This window comes from Nothobranchius furzeri, chromosome 10 (assembly GCF_043380555.1).
Source record: "Nothobranchius furzeri strain GRZ-AD chromosome 10, NfurGRZ-RIMD1, whole genome shotgun sequence".
Classification (NCBI taxonomy): Eukaryota; Metazoa; Chordata; class Actinopteri; order Cyprinodontiformes; family Nothobranchiidae; genus Nothobranchius; species Nothobranchius furzeri.
This window is the reverse complement of record NC_091750.1, coordinates 56,311,541-56,328,177: the sequence shown is the minus strand read 5'-3', so window position 1 is coordinate 56,328,177 and position 16,637 is coordinate 56,311,541. Positions and strand designations below refer to the sequence as shown.

General features: G+C 41.4%; 1 protein-coding gene across 1 annotated transcript in view; it reads left to right on the top strand.

Annotated features, from left to right (window-relative positions):
- The window catches only part of afap1l1b (actin filament associated protein 1-like 1b), a 38,832-nt gene extending 23,917 nt beyond the window's left edge, over positions 1-14,915 (top strand). Inside the window, exon 19 of the mRNA XM_015961350.3 lies at positions 14,408-14,915. Coding sequence (XP_015816836.3) covers positions 14,408-14,434 — 27 coding nt within the window. The 3' untranslated portion in view covers positions 14,435-14,915. The remainder of the gene's footprint in view (positions 1-14,407) is intronic.
- The last annotated feature ends 1,722 nt before the right edge of the window (positions 14,916-16,637 follow it).

The following is a 16,637-nucleotide window of genomic DNA, read 5'->3' as shown; positions in this document are numbered from 1 at the left end:
GCGCAGCCCTCCATGGGTCGCCCCCAGTTCTCTGGTACGGGCGACGGCGGTAAGGGCGCATGCACAACCCTCAGTCGTTGCTCACGTGACCGCGCACACGCGTCCACTGTCGGAACGCGCGCACGAGTGGCGCCGCCTTTGTATCATGAGCAAATGGATTTCGGACACCATTCATTGCGGTCACACACTTCATTTTCAGGTCACTCCACCTCCCTTCAACGGGATCGTGGAGACGACGTTCACATCGCAAGCACAGTCTCAGGCCCTAGAGCTGGAGTTGCGGGAACTTCTGTCCAAGGACGCTATTTCACGAGTCCCTCGCGGACAAGAGCTCTCGGGCTTCTACTCCCGCTACTTCATAGTACCGAAGAAGTCGGGAGGAATGAGACCGATTCTCGACCTGTCCCTGTTCAACTGCTCCATAGCAGTAATGCATTTCCGCATGTTAACGATGAGACAAGTCCTGGAATATGTGCGCCCCGGGGATTGGTTCACGTCAATCGACCTGAAAGACGCATACTTCCACATACCAGTAATTCCAAATCACCGGAAGTTTCTGCGTTTTTCGTTCAAGGGAGTTCAATATCAGTTCAATCGCCTCCCTTTCGGCTACTCGCTAGCCCCGCGCACCTTCTCCAAATGTCTGGAGACCGCGCTGCAGCCACTGCGCACGGAGGGAATGAGGGTTTTATTTTACTTGGACGATCTTCTCCTGTGCGCTCGGTCCAAGGACGAGGCGTCACGGCAAACCAGGAGGTTGACAGAGCATCTGTCGACCCTGGGGTTTTCTATAAACTGGGAAAAGAGCTCCGTTCTTCCATCCCAGTCGATTGTGTATCTCGGGGTGGAGTTGGACGCCTCCCTAATGAGAGCACGTTTGTCGCCTGCAAGAGCGGCAGATCTCTCCACGGTGATCTCCCGTGTACAACCCCGCAAGATCGTGAGAGCCCTGTTAGTCATGAAACTCCTGGGCATGATGTCCGTAGCCCATTTGGTGGTGCCGCTAGGCTTGCTGCACACGAGGCGCTTGCAACGTTGGTTCACCCGCCTCCGGGTGCACCCGATACGTCAGAAGAGACGTATGTTGAGGATTCCCCCTTCAGTGGGCGGGGACCTCGCTCACTGGGGGAACCCCTGCATCCTCTCACGCGGGGTTCCCATCGGACGTCCTGCGTCACACGTATCTGTGTTTACGGATGCGTCACTGTCGGGGTGGGGGGGCACGTGCTTGTCCCATACGGTGGCAGATCGTTGGCCCTCCCACACGCACGAGCACATAAATATGTTGGAGCTTATGACAGTGAGGAATGTGATCAGACACTTTGCTGCCCTTCTCGAGGGCCGTCATGTCGAAGTTCACACAGACAACCAGGTGGCGGCAGCCTACATAAATCGCCAAGGGGGAGTTCGATCCCTCCCTCTGTTGCGTGTCGCCACAGATTTACTGTGTTGGACACATGTCCACCTGCTGTCCATCAGAGCCATCTACATTCCGGGGGTCCTGAATGTAGCGGCAGACATCCTGTCGAGAGGGGGACCCCGCGACTCCGACTGGCGTCTGCATCCCGCACTGATATCACAGATCTGGATCAGGTTCGGGGAACCGTCTGTGGATCTGTTTGCGGCTCGCGAAAACGCTCAGTGTCGCCTGTGGTTTTCCCTGAGTCCCCGGGACGGACCTCCGCTCGGGGCGGACGCCTTCTCACACCAGCCCTGGCCTCGAGCCCTCCTTTATGCGTTTACACCAGTCCCTCTGATTCCCCGTCTCTTAGACCGAATTCGGTCGGAACGGCTCTCGGTGATTCTGGTGGCTCCCAGGCGCTTGTCCGCGTCATGGTTTCCGGACCTGCAAGCGCTAGTGTCCGGCTCCCCGTGGAGGCTCCCGTGGAGGGCGGACGCCCTTCTCCAGGCGGATGGAATAATCAAACATCCTCCGGAAATAGGCCAACGGTTGTGGGTCTGGCCGCTGAGCGGTCACGCTTAGAGGCTTCTGGGCTGCCGCATGATGTGGTCGCCACGATTCAGAGTGTGCGGGCGCCCTCTACCATTGCGTCTTACGCTGCTAAATGGGCAGCTTTCCAGAAATGGTGCACAGAGCGGAATGTTCAAGCGCTCTCCTGCCAGCTGGCGGATGTCCTATCGTTTCTGCAGATACTGATGGACAGGGGCCTCGCCTTCAGCACTATTAAAACATATGCTGCAGCTATCTCATCCTGTCACCAAGGGTTTGGAGATAGATCTGTTTTCAATCATCCCCTCACAAAACGTTTTCTAAAAGGTGTCAGGAGGAACAGACCTGTGTCCCGCCCGCTTTTTCCCCAGTGGGATCTAACGGTGGTTCTGCACGGCTTATCCAAAGCCCCATTTGAACCCTTGGACCAGGTCTCACTCAAGTTCCTGTCCCTTAAAACTGCATTGCTGCTAGCGCTAGCATCAGTTAAGAGAGTGAGTGACCTGACCGCCCTTTCAGTGGCTCCCGCATGCCTCAGGATCCGGGAAGATGGCGGGTCTGCTGTTTTATGCCCCAATCCAGCCTTTGTGCCCAAAAGCATTAATGCTTCCTTCAAATCCAGGTCAATTTCATTGGCTGGACTTTTTCCTCCTCCCCATAATTCTGAGGAGAAAGCGGCTTCTCACCTTCTCTGCCCGGTGCGCGCGCTTGTACGGTATGTGTCACGCACTTCGGAGATTCGTCGTTCACAAAACCTGTTTGTGCACTACAGGGAGTCTTCCCTTGGTCAGGCGCTGTCGACCCAGCATCTTTCGCACTGGCTGTGTGAAGCCATTTCCCTCGCTTACACGTCATCGGGGCAGGATTCCCCTGAGGCACTCAGGGCTCACTCAGCCAGGGGGATTTCCTCTTCGATGGCGCTCCACAGTGGTGTGTCGATGGAAGACATTTGTCAGGCTGCTTCATGGGCTTCATCCTGTTCCTTTACTCGTTATTATTTACGAGATGTGTCTTCAGGTTCCATCACTCGTTCAGTGCTTGGACCCCAGCAGGCTGAATGAATGCTTATGGCACCTCACTGGCCTTGCTGAGATGGATGTCATCCTCTCGTGGATGATGTTTTTTTTAGTGAGGGCCCCTCTCTTATCGTGGCTGCCTCAGTCTTTAAGCCTGGTCTGAGGCTGAACGTCCCTCACTAAAGGAGATTGATTGGGTGTGTCCATTGGTTGTGTTAACCAGTGTGGCGTAAACCCATCCAGCTGCGCTTTTTTCCAATAGCAGCTCGCTTAAGGGCTAAGACTAGACGAAATAGAACGTTGGTTACGTATTGTAACCCCAGATTCTATGAGTCTAGTCGCAGCCCTTAAGCCACTTGGCCCCACTGGTTATGATGGAATAAGAGCCATTGGAGGCGAGCAGTGGGGTCACTGCGGTTATATACCACGAGGGGGCCCACTATTGGTGAGCGTACATTTAAGCTCTTCATGATTGGCTGATGCAGAGATCATCCTTCCAATAGCAGCTCGCTTAAGGGCTGCGACTAGACTCATAGAATCTGGGGTTACAATACGTAACCAACGTTATTATCAGGAGAGAGAGAATGTTTTAGTGGTTAGCAGCAGTGTGCTAGACGATGGCCCCCTCCATGAGGCCACCACAGCTCAGCAGAACATCATTGTTGCTTCTTCTGTGGAGAAAAACACTTACAGAGAAAATAAAGCTAACAGCTGAAATTGCAGAAAATAATACAGTTAAAGAGCAGACTGTAGAAGAAAGTAGTCGAGTGTGAAAAGTGGTCAGTGTATCCTCCAGCAGTCTAAGCCTATAGCAGCATAACTACAGAGATGACTCTGGATAACCTATCCTATTTAGATGGAGGCATGTTGGAGTCAGGGCAAGGGAGAGCCGTCTTTACCGACTGTACACTCCACCTCCCTGTAATCCCCCACTTGTCCAGATTTAGGCTAACATCAGATTTTAACCATAGGCCCTATCAAATAAAATGTTTTAAGTCTAGTCTTAAAAGTAGACAAAGTGTCTGCCTCACGGACTAAGGCTGGGAGCTGGTTCAACCTGATAACTAAAAGATCTGCCTCCCATCCTAATTTTAGATATTCTGGGAACCACCAGTAGACCTGCAGTCTGAGAGCGAAGTGCTTGGTTAGAAACATATGGAACAATCAGATCACTGATGTATGATGGAGCTTGATTATTAAGAGCTTTATATGTGAGAAGGAGGATCTTAAAATCTATTCTGAATTTAACAGGTAGCCAATGTAGGGAAGCTAAGACAGGAGAGATATGATCTCTTTTTAATTCTCATCAGAACTCTAGCTGCAGCATTTTGGACAAGCTGGAGACTTTTAACTACACTCTGTGGACTTTCTGAGAGTAATGAATTACAGTAATCCAGTCTTGATGTAATAAATGCATGAACTAGTTTTTTCAGCATCACTCCTGGAATGGATGCTTCTAATCTTAGCAATATTCCGAAGGTGGAAAAAGGAAATCCTACAAACCTCTTTAACCTGGGATTTGAATGACATGTCCTGGTCAAAGATAACACCAAGGTTCCTTACATTGTTCTCAGAGATTAATGTAATGCCATTCAGGTCAGGTGATTGACTAAGCAATTTCCTTTTCTGGATTTCTAGTCCAAAGATGAGAACTTCTGTCTTGTCTTGATTTAAAAGCAAAAAGTTATATAAAGGAAGATGTTGTACTGACAAGTAGGTTTAATCTTTATTATAATATGTATGTGTATGTGCAGTTAGATTTTTGTTTATTTGTTGTTATTTGTGTTTGCATGCAATCAAAAGGTAATAAATTTCTTAAACAAAATAGCAATGAACTACTTAAAAGTAGTTACATATAATATAAAGGGGATCAATAATCCAATTAAAAGGCAGAAGATCCTGGGCCAGTTCAAAAAAATGCAATGCTCTATAGCTCTGCTACAGAAAACGCATTTGTCAGAGACAGACCACCAAAAATTAAAAAGAAAGTGGGTAGATCAAGTATACAGTGCCTCATATGGCAACGGAAAAAAAAGAGGAGTAGCTATATTATTTAATAAAAATGTTTATTATTCTAATGAAGAGGTAATCGAGGACAAAAAAGGTAGATATGTTATGGTGGTTGGATCAGTTGCAGGGGTTAAGTTAACGGTACTAAATATTTATGCACCAAATGAAGATTGCCCGAAATTTTTCGAAAAAATGGCTCAACTAATTGCGGAGAGAGGGAAAGGTTTGATTCTCATTGGGGGTGACCTCATTTGCGTAATCAATTATAAGTTAGACAAATTACCTACCTCCTCGAAACCACAAAACAAAAAATCTAAAAGTCTAACAAGCATGATTGAAGAGCTGGGGCTAATAGATTGCTGGCGCCATCTCCACCCAAACGAAAAAGATTTTACTTTCAATTCACAGGTACATGGAAGCTACTCAAGATTAGATTACTTCTTTACAGTTAAGAAAGACACATTTAGAATTAAAGAATGCAAAATTGAACCAATTACAATCTCAGATCATAGTCCAGTTACTATGAGGCTGGACATAGGATCAGAAACTCAGAGTAGATACTGGAGAATTAATGTATCCCTACTAACAGATAAGCATGTAAGAGAGGAAGTGAGATCAGCCCTAATAGAATATTTTGACATAAATGATAATGGGGAGGTTTCACCAACAGTGCTATGGGATGCGGGAAAGGCTACAATAAGAGGTAAACTCATCTCTATAGGTTCTGGAATAAAGAGAGAAGGAGAGAAAACGGATAGAATTAGAGACAGAAATAAAAAAGTTGGAAAAGGAACATAAACAAAATGGACGACAGGAAACACTGGATAACTTGAAAGATATAAGAGCTCAGCTTGACGGTCTACTAACGTATAAGGCAGAAGGAGCCCTAAGATTTATAAAAAGAAAATATTATGAAATGGGGAATAAAGCAAGTAAACTTTTAGCTTTTCAGCTGAGAAAAACCCAAGCCACCCGTATAATACCTAAAATTAATTCATTAAATATGAATAAGGTAGAAATGAGCCCAAAAGGGATTTCAGAGGTCTTTGCAGAATATTATCATAAATTATATACAGGCCAAGCTTTGGCCATTAAATTAGACGGGATAAAAGATTTCTATAAAACTCTTAAGTTGGATAGATTGTCAGAAGAAGAAAGTGCTACAGAACCAATAAAAGAGACTGAAGTTAGAAATGGTATTAATAAACTTAAAAATAATAGCTAGCCAGGCACGGATGGCTTTGCAGGGGAATACTATAAAACCTTTATTACAGAACTTACCCCTATACTATGTAAACTATATAATTATGTATTAGACTCAGGGAATCCTCCCGATTCATGGAAAGAAGCGATTATTACAGTTCTGCACAAGGAAGGGAAAGACCCTCTCCAATGCCCCAGCTATCGCCCTATAAGCCTGCTCTGTGTAGACTATAAAATACTGACATCAATAATAGCATCTAGAATACAGATACATATAAAGAAATTAATTAAACCAGACCAGACAGGTTTTATTTTAGGACGTCAAGGCACAAATAATGTGAGGAGAGGTTTAAACCTACAGTCAATAATGAAGAAAGATAAGCAGACATCCATGCTCCTGAGCTTAGATGCAGAGAAAGCCTTCGACCGGGTAGACTGGACCTTTTTAAAATATACTCTTTTGGAAATGGGCTTTGGGAAAAAGTTTGTAGATTGGTTCAATGTTTTATATAAAAACCCAAAATCAGCAGTAAGAATAAATGGTTATTGTTCAAAAATTTTTAAGGTAGAAAGAGGGGTGAGGCAGGGAGATTCGTTATCACCTGTACTTTTTGCCTTGAGTATCGAACCACTGGCAGAGATAACCCGCCAGAACAAGTTGATTCAGGGAATAAGAGATGGAGAAGGGACAGTCCACAAAATTGCTTTGTTTGCAGATGATATTTTACTTTTTATAAAAAATCCAAAAACATCAGTACCAGCATTGCTTAACAATCTAGATACATATGTAGAAATCTCAGGATATAAAATTAATCAAAATAAATCAGAAGTAATGATGGTTATGGGGGACTGGCCAAAAGAACTAAATAAAACGGTATGCTTTCATAGGACTAATAAAGGGCTTAGATACCTAGGGATAGTGCTGAAACCCCAACCTACAGCTCTGTTTGAAGCAAACTACACAAGACTAATCAAACAGGTCAAGGCTGACCTGACCCGATGGATGATTCTCCCTCTATCTCTATTTGGCAGAATTGAGACAATTAAGATGAATGTTCTACCACGCTTTCTCTTTTTGTTCCAATCCCTTCCCATAAGAATCCCCGCTCCAATATTTAAGACTCTGAACAAAATGATCTCTCAATTTATATGGCAACATAAAAAACCAAGGGTAAGACTTAAGACACTTCAGCTGCCAAAAGAGAAAGGGGGACTAGCAGTGCCTAACTTGAAATATTATTACTGGGCAGCCCAATTAACAGCGATAGTTCACTGGCTGGAGGGAGATAGGGACCTAATATGGAAACAGATAGAAAAAGGCGAAATTAAAGGTACGGAACTGACACTTTTACCATTCCTTAACCCAAAAAATATCCAGAAATTAAAAGTGGATAACATAATCATAAAACATACTCTGAGGGTCTGGAGGAAAGTAAAGAAAATGCTGAATGACAAGGGTTCTATTTCCCGGACCATGTCAATACTGGATAGCATCGGGTTCCCCCCATCCAAATTAGACTCGGGGTTTAAAAAATGGTCGAATAAGGGTCTTATAATTCTGGACCAGTTGTTTGGAGAAACAGAGCTTAAAACATTCTCGCAAATTAGGGAACAATTCGATCTCCCCATGAACGACATGTATAAATATTTTCAGATAAGGCATTATATCATGAATCATAGAGAGAAAGAAAGACTTTATAAACAGCCAAATGCAATAGAACAATATTTTATTTCACGCATAGGAAAAAAATCCCAAGTAAAAGGCTATGTTACTAATCTATATAGAAGCTTCTTTCTTGGCTCTACACATAATACGAAATATATAAAGGAGAAATGGGAACTAGAATTAAATATACTAATTGAAGATGAACAGTGGGAAGATGTATGTAGACAAACTCATAGGGGGATCAACAGCCAAATGTGGAAGGAATTTGATTGGCAGATAAAAACTAGGTACTTTTTTACCCCCGTAGTTGTGTCAGGGTTTGCAAAAGATGACCTGTCCCCACTTTGCTGGAGGAACTGTGGGGAGGTGGGGGACCACTCTCATATATTCTGGAACTGTCCAGTTATTCTTAAATATTGGAAAGACATAAAGGAAGAGTTGGAAAAAATTCTGGGAAAGGAGCTACCTTCACATCCTTTGTTCTATCTGTTGGGGGCTACATCAAACAAAATATTAAACTTAGACCAAAGTTACATCGCCCATATTCTATTATTGGCTGCAAAGAAAATTATAACAGTAAAATGGAAGGAGGTGAACTCCCCAACTATAAAGGAATGGAAAGAGAGAATTAAACAAATATACGTAATGGAAAAGATGACGTCCATACTTCAAATGAAGGTGGATCGGTTCCGGGATAGATGGGAGTATGTCGAGCAATACTTAGTAATGTGACGTATTGGGTTGTTGTTTTGCCGGTTGTCTACTCTGATGTATACGTGGAAAACTTAATCTTAGCGATGAAACTAAATGATTGCATTTCTATTTATAGAATTTTTTTTTCTCTCCTTTATTTATTTATTTAAAAATAATTAATTTATTTATTTGTTTCTTTTTGCTTTTGTGATTGTCCTGCTCAACGTCAGGGTTGTTAAACCAAGTTGTACAATGTCAAACTCAAAATAAAAAGTAACAAAAAAATAAAAGCAAAAAGTTTAGAGTCATGTTGAGGCTAGTGCCCAGTGTTGCCACAGTTACCTTGAAATAGTAATCTGATTACTGACTACTGATTACTACTTCCAAAAGTAACTTAGTTACTTTACTGATTCATTCATTTTAAAAGTAACTAAGTTAGATTATGACTTACTTTATTAGTTACTTTCAGCATCTACCAAAAACACTTTCCACTTCCTCAACATAAAAACTACAACTGGTTTTGCTAACACTCTGACATAATGAATGTTTGTATAAAAATAAAATAAAAACAGTCTTTCTTGACCTCACTTAAAATATATAGTATTCATAAAAAATAAAACACAGAGCCAGCACAGAGTGTACAACAAAACCTTAATATTTTCATCTTTAGCTGATACAAACTCAAAATAGTGACTATATTTCCAGCTAGAAAATGCACCTATCTCTCCTCCCGCCATTGTTGATCACGCTGTAGTACAGGGGTCGGCAACCTTTTCCCATCAAAGAGCCATTATTACCCATTTCCCACAGAAAACACTGGGAGGCGCAGCAGCCGCGGCGTTGTGGGCGGGGTCTACCCTCAGACAGCAGAGAGCTGCTTTATTCGATCACAACAGGTGGCAGCAACCAATACCATTCACTCATGTGCCTTATAGTTATCTTTCAACAGAAGATAATTAATAAAACAATTTGTATAAAATGGACCCAGAACTTGTAGCCCGTCTGTGTCGAGAGTACTTACCGGGAGATATTTTTCACCCTGTTAGTGGTTTTAATGTTGAGCAGATGATGCTGTTTGACGCTTCACACGTCTCCTTTTAAACATGTTTAAACTGTTCAGAATACAAATCCAGGCTCTGTCTCGTTGGATTATTGTAATTAAACTTTGTTCTGAACTAAACTTTACATTAAACTTTGTTGAAAAGGTAAGAAAAGGATCCGATTAATTACTTTTTGCCTCATTTACAGAGATGGAGATAACGGCGTAGTGCGCGGCTCTGGTGTTAATCAAGTTTAATGTTCCTGTTTGCAACAGTCTTCACAAGAAGGCAAAACAGTTAAATGACAGGGTTCACAATGACTGTTTACTTCCCATTTTGATCATTTATTTTGATTATTCAAGGCTGCAGATGTGCTGATATTTTAATCGTTACGCACATCGCAGAGGTAGCTAGGGCTGTCACGGTGTGAAAATCTAACCTCGCGGTTATTGTGACCAAAATTATCACGGTTTTCGGTATTATCGCGGTATTTTTTTTAAACGTGTTACATTTTCAGACAGCTAAATAAACCCTGTATATCAGAAAAATATTGTCCTCAGTTTGTGTCAAAATTTTGCCTAAAATGTGTTATTTTTTAATTATGTTGTTTATTTGTTTACATATTTCCCCTTTAGTCATTAACACACCTATATTTGTCCATAACTTCTTATTTTTTGTCTGTTTGATGTCATAATTTAAAAATATTAGATCAGATGATACTCAGTACTCAAGTAGCCTTCTAATCAGATACTTTTTTTTACCCTGGCTGGTAAGGGTCACGGTGCCTACACCGCAGCCATGAAAATGAACATTTTCTAAGTGGTGATTCACAAGACATTCATTTATAGTAGAGAGCTTTGCAAAAGTACTGAAATAATGACTGTTTGCCTTCTTTAATTAGCTGCATTAATGCTTTGTAACAAAAGTGAACTGGAGGCTCCTCAGTTGGATTGCCCAGAAGTAGTTCAGAAAGCTAACATCAGCTAGCAGTGAAGCTAGCTATACAGTAATAGCAGATTTTAGCAGTAGCAGCTGGGTACACAGCAAACTAATTGCAACATGAGTTTAAAAAACTGCAGATACTTCTTTCTGCTAAATTATTGACCCTAAGGTGTTATTTGTGTGGAAAGCATTCATGCAAACTGCTTTAGTCAAACTTTGTTGTATGCGTTATGAAACACATGCGGGCTGACCATTTTCCAACATACGAAGTAAGGTAAAAATCCAGATTTCACCTAATTAAATATTCATAAATGACGAAGTCCAGATTTTTCACCCAGCCATACAGCAGATGAAAGCACATGGATTACAAAAGCAACCAGCAAACTCTTCTGTGTTTTTGGAATATAGATGAAAACAATTCTGACCATTCAAAAGTGTGGACTACTTGTTTAGTCAGCATATTTGCAGCCATCTCTAGTATGAATGAATGCCTTGTAAGTCATAATCTTATTTCCTGACATTCGGACATCTCGCCTTGCAGTGGATAGCAGCAACATGACTCTATCACTGACTTTGCAGCATGGATATTTTATCTCCACAAATAACACAAGTCTGGAGGAGTTCTGCTCTGTGGTGAAGTTGCTAATGCTCACAGTTAGCTTCTACTAGCCTAAATGTTCTATACTGTTTCCTGAACATTAACCAACAACAGCCTTCCCCGTTGCAGGTCAAGATGGGTGAGTCCATGAATGTTAAGTGACAGTGTGATGTAGATCTGTCAGGCTTTCAAATCTTGTAGTTTCATTGTCTATTTTCTATCAGAAGCTAATGCAGGAGGTAAATGTAGGTAGATGTTCAGCCTGCATGAAAAATTCAGAGTGGCCAATTGTAATCACAAAAAATGTTTTAAAAATGATTTTCAGCGTTCCTCACCTTTAAAGTAGCTTTCCGGAGTTTTCTACTTTCAGGAATTATGTATGGTTTTTCAGAAATCCGTAAAAGTGATTATCTTATCATGTACTGTGATATAATGTAAGCAATACGTGTTTTATTTATTTATTTATTTTTGCTAAGCACGCCCCCTACCCCGCCGAGCTGCGTGCAATAGGAAACTGAGCGCCAACCAGACTACCACTTAGATGCTTCAAATTTAAGGAATACCTCGGCTGATGCAGAGTTGATGAACTGTTCACGGACAAGAAAGTGTATATGAAAACACAGCGTGACATGAGAATAATACTTGTAAAACAACATGTTTTAGCTCTGTTTTTTCAGCTACAGAAGCACATTTATAAACAAGAAACGTGAAGTCGCCATCTTAAAAAAACAGAGCAACAGACTTTTTTGTGATATGCTTGTCAGCCTGTAGATGGTGCCACTGAGTAAGATACCGTAAATCCTCTAATACAGGCCCGGGCCTGTATTTGACTCAAGCTCATCAAGCTCCAGGCCTTTATTGGAAGGAGGACCAGAATTAGAGGCAGGCCTCAATTTCTATTTGAGCAAAATGAACTAATGGGTCGCTGAAGTTTTTGACAATTAAAATTGCGCCCACATTTTCAAAGTTAAACACATTTCTTTTAACAACGGTAGTTTCTGCTTCAGCCCTCTCTCCCCTCCCCCTGCACAGCAGCTGCAAACTCACTGATGCGCCTGCAGCCTCTCAGAGTTCCTGCTGCTCTAAACATTAAAATAATTATTTCATTTTCTGTTCCTCACTTCTGATTACCTTCAGTGGTGTCTGTTTGTTGCAACCACCAGGCACAAAAACTAACTTGTTTTTATTTGACTATTTTTCTGTCCTGTCTGTTTATTATCTTCCTGCATCTCCTCTCAATTCTAAAGAAAAACTGCTACCTGGGTTCATATATATTCACCTCATGAGTTACCTTTGAACTGCAGTTCTAAAGATCTACCAACCGCAAAAACAGCGGAGTGCTCGCTGCGCGCCGGCCGCATCAGTGATCGGTGCGTCACCGGAGGACAAGGTGATGTGCCCCGCTCCACAGCGAAACGCATCAGGCGCAAATAAAAGACAGAAAACATCAAAGGAAATGAACCGACATGAACGATCGCGTGTTAAATTAGTTTTTGAGGTGGCGACACCTGATTGTTACTCTTCCATCCATCTGATGTGGCTCTCTGTGCTTGTAAAATAATGAATGGATATTTAAATAAAATGCTTTATATTTTACTGAATTAATTTTATATCTGTAAGCCAATTCTAAATGTGAAGATTGTCTGTGTAAACCTGAACAGTTCCAACCTGGTCTTACTGTGAGACCGGGTTGACGCGTCACGCTTGTGCGTAATCATATTGGCACATTCTGAGCTGAAGACGAGATTCTGGGATTCTCCTCAGACAGGCTCATGGATGTGTCACCACATTGGAGACAGGAACAAGCACTATTCAGCCAAAGTTTCATAATCAGTGAACATTTTCTAAGTGACAAGTCTCGCTTCAGTCGGAGGAATCTTCCTGCATGCGCTCTGGTTGTGCGACGTGCTCCAAGCCCCTCTCCACATCTTTGGCTCACTGTGTGCCGTACGTACGCGCTGACAGCGAGCTGCGCTGAGCTCAGTGTCCAGCTCAGATGGGAATAATTTCTTTAGTGATTTAGCTACATCTGCGCGAAACGAATAAAGTGTCAGTTCGTCTGCATGCGTCGGGGTAATTCTTTCTATTCTTTCTCTGTCAAAATAAATAGTCAAATACGGGAACTATCCGGTCAACACAAGCCCTGCTTTTAACTGTTCTGTTTTCTTGTGAAAATTGTTGCAAAGAGATATAATTTAACTTGATTAACACCAGAGCCAGGCACACTGCGCAGTTATCACCGTCACTGTAAATGAGGGGAAAACAAAGTGATTGGATCCTTTTCTGACCTTCCCCACCTACAAAGTTTAATTACAACAATAAAACGTGACAGAGCCTGGATTTGTATTCTGAACAGTCTAAACATGTTTTAAAAAGAAATGTATGACAAAAGTGGCACCTGCTCAGTAAAACCACCAACAGGGTGAAAAATATCAACGGATTGTAGGCAGAGACGGGCTACAACTTCTGGATCCACTTTATATAAATCGTTTTATTGATTATCTTCTTATGAAAGATAACTTTGACGTACACGAGCGACCGGTACCGGCTGCTGTCACCTGTTGTGAGCAGCTCTCTGCTGTCTGATGGTAGGCCCCGCCCACAACGCCGCAGCTGCTGCGGTGTTTTCTTTACTGTGGAAAACGGGTGATAATGGCTCTTTGATGGCAACAGGTTGCCGACCCCTGCACTATAGTGAAGTTGACTAGTTCATACAACCCCTGCTACTGCTCCCCCGAGTGTTCTGCAGCATAATCAGCACGTTCTCTTTGAACTTGATATCAAATTTTCGCCTCCTCTTCGTCTCCGCACGGTTAAAGTTACCCTTGTGGTCTATCACTGGCAAATCAAAAGTGAGATGATGACACAACCGCCCCCCGTACTTGCTTGTTACCACATTCCACCCGGCCACAATAAGAGACCGGCCATTATTCACCTCCGCTGACTCCGACACCGGCCAAAATTGGAGACCCGGCCTTTAATTGAATACCGGCCTGTATTAGAGGATTTACGGTAAATACTCCGGAAAGAGACTTTAAACTGCTGATGATACATGAAATGAATGTTGATTTTTATTTTATTTTTTTTTACCTATAGCTAAATCTTTTACTAGATGTGTAGGATTCAATTCCATGTTTTTGAGTAAAACACAAATCCTGGTAAAGGTTTTAGAAATAGGTGTATTAGGCATGTTTAAGCACTTATTAAATATTATATTCACAACTATCGTGAACCAATTAAAATTCTAAATGTTGTTTTCTTCCCTTTGTGCTGTTTCCTCGTCTTCAGGAGTGGGAGTCAAAGAAGCAGACCTAGACTGAACAGAAACAGCTGGAAAATAATAATCGAAGGACAAAACTAAACCGATGGGAGAGCATGTAAAAGAAGAATGAGTCAGACAACTAGCACTGAAAAGGAGGGAAAAACAGATAGAAGGAGCCGAGCAGACTGAATCGTTTGCTCCTATAAGCACAGCGAGCTTGATGCTGCCTAGGACACTGTACACAACCTTACTGATGAACCAGCTCAGTGTTAATGTGATGAATGGTAAAGCAGATGCTGTGTTTATGTGTGTTTATGTTGCAAAAGCAACTATTTCATAGAGTTAAGATAGCACAGTCTTTTTAATTCAGCCGTTTTATTGATTTATTTACACCAAAAATGAAAATGCTAATGAAAAAAACAAATGTAAATATTAAATTATCATTATTACTGGCACAAGTGTTTTATGCCTTATATTTAAGCTTTTTTTAATTGAGTTTGACACTGTACTTAAAATAAAGCCATTGCTTCTTTGTTACAATGTGAAATGGTTGCTTTAAACATAATTCAGATTTATTTTATATTTGTTGTTTGCACTTTACCCTGTTCTATTCTGTGATTATATAAATGTTTTTTAAAAATATTCCTGTAGTCAAAGCATTTGAAGAAAACCGCTTCAGTGTCATTGCAATTATATTTTTTCAAATGCTGAAGTAAAAAAAAGTTTCTAGAAATCCAAACTGGTTTTTGTGTTTCTGAGACAGAATCTCTGCTTCTGAAATTACTAAATTTAAGAGCTGCCAGCTCCACCTAGTGGCAAATGTCTGTTCTATCTTTTGTCTACACTACATTAATTATGTACATGACAACTAAAAAGCCGCTCATATATCAGTCTTTGCTTTGTTTCTTTGATGTGGCTCGCATTTTTTAATCTCTTTTAGACTTTCCTCTGATCTGCATCATTGAAGAACACACGTCACCATCACCATTAATATTTCAATGCTTAAACACATTGCATAGCTAAACTAGCCAAAAACCTGAGGTCCTGAGACTCTTAAGATAATGAAAAGGAAGTTTGATGCCGTGTTCTGTCAAACTGCCAGTAAATAAACAAAAGCTACAACTTGGGGATTATAAATAAGCATACTCTTTTGTTCCGTCTCCTCTCAGGGAAGATGAGTTTATTTTAATTATAGTGCAAAACAAATAATTTGATATATTCGGGCTAAAACTTCACAGGAATGCTTGCACCCATTGTAAAGGCTTTCTGAATGGCCTCTGTTAGGATAAATAGCTTTTACAACCAATGGGACTGATTGAATAACAGATTATTCAAAGACCAATGTGTATTGGTGTTGCCTTAACTCCCTTGTAGACTGATGTCTACATTCAGATGGAGAATCAGGATCAGAAAGCTTCCATATCCAGTTCTAAACACGCCTTTTGCCCTCTGGTGCAAGATTTACCTATTCTATAGTTGCTATATGAAATTTTGTCAATTAATAGTTCAATTTAAAGTGACAATGTGTGTTTTTCTTGACGATAGGGGGCAGTGCATACCTAAATCATTACAAGCAAGCAGTGCTTTTGTAGTCGAGTAAGACCTTACCAACGGAAGGCCATTAGGATCAAAAATCTCTGGGAGCTCAACTTCCAGCAAAATGACAAACAGACCAGACTTCCTTTCAACACTGGCAATGAGTGAAGAGGTAAATGTGTAAAACAACAGCTTTAGTGAATGGTGAAAGTTTAGTGACTGTTTGCCACAAATCTGTAAATGAGTTTTGTCCTCACCGGGCTCCCGTAGAAAGAAACATGGCATCTCCCAGAAATAAGACCCGCTTAGGCCCGATTATTGTATGTTACAAAACTGGTCATCATTAAAATCATTTTCAACAACATTTTGATGGATATTTCCAGAGATTAATGGTAAAAACTACACATTGCTTCTTTAAAAGATTGTTTTTAATTGTTTATTTATATTTGTGGCTTAAAGGGCTAAAATGGCTGCAATCTACCAGATTTTATATTTACAGGTTTTGATATTTATAAATCTTTTCACTGCTGTGATTTTCATATTACACCATTTGCATTAAATTATATAATTACTTTCAATTCATCCATTCATCCATATTCTGTACCATTTCATCCCTTTTTCTATCAAAACGAAATGTTGCTAGTTTGGTCCCGGTGCCAGAGTCCAATACTTAGTTGGTGCGTGCTGCGTCATCACATCATCCAAAGCACCACAACACAA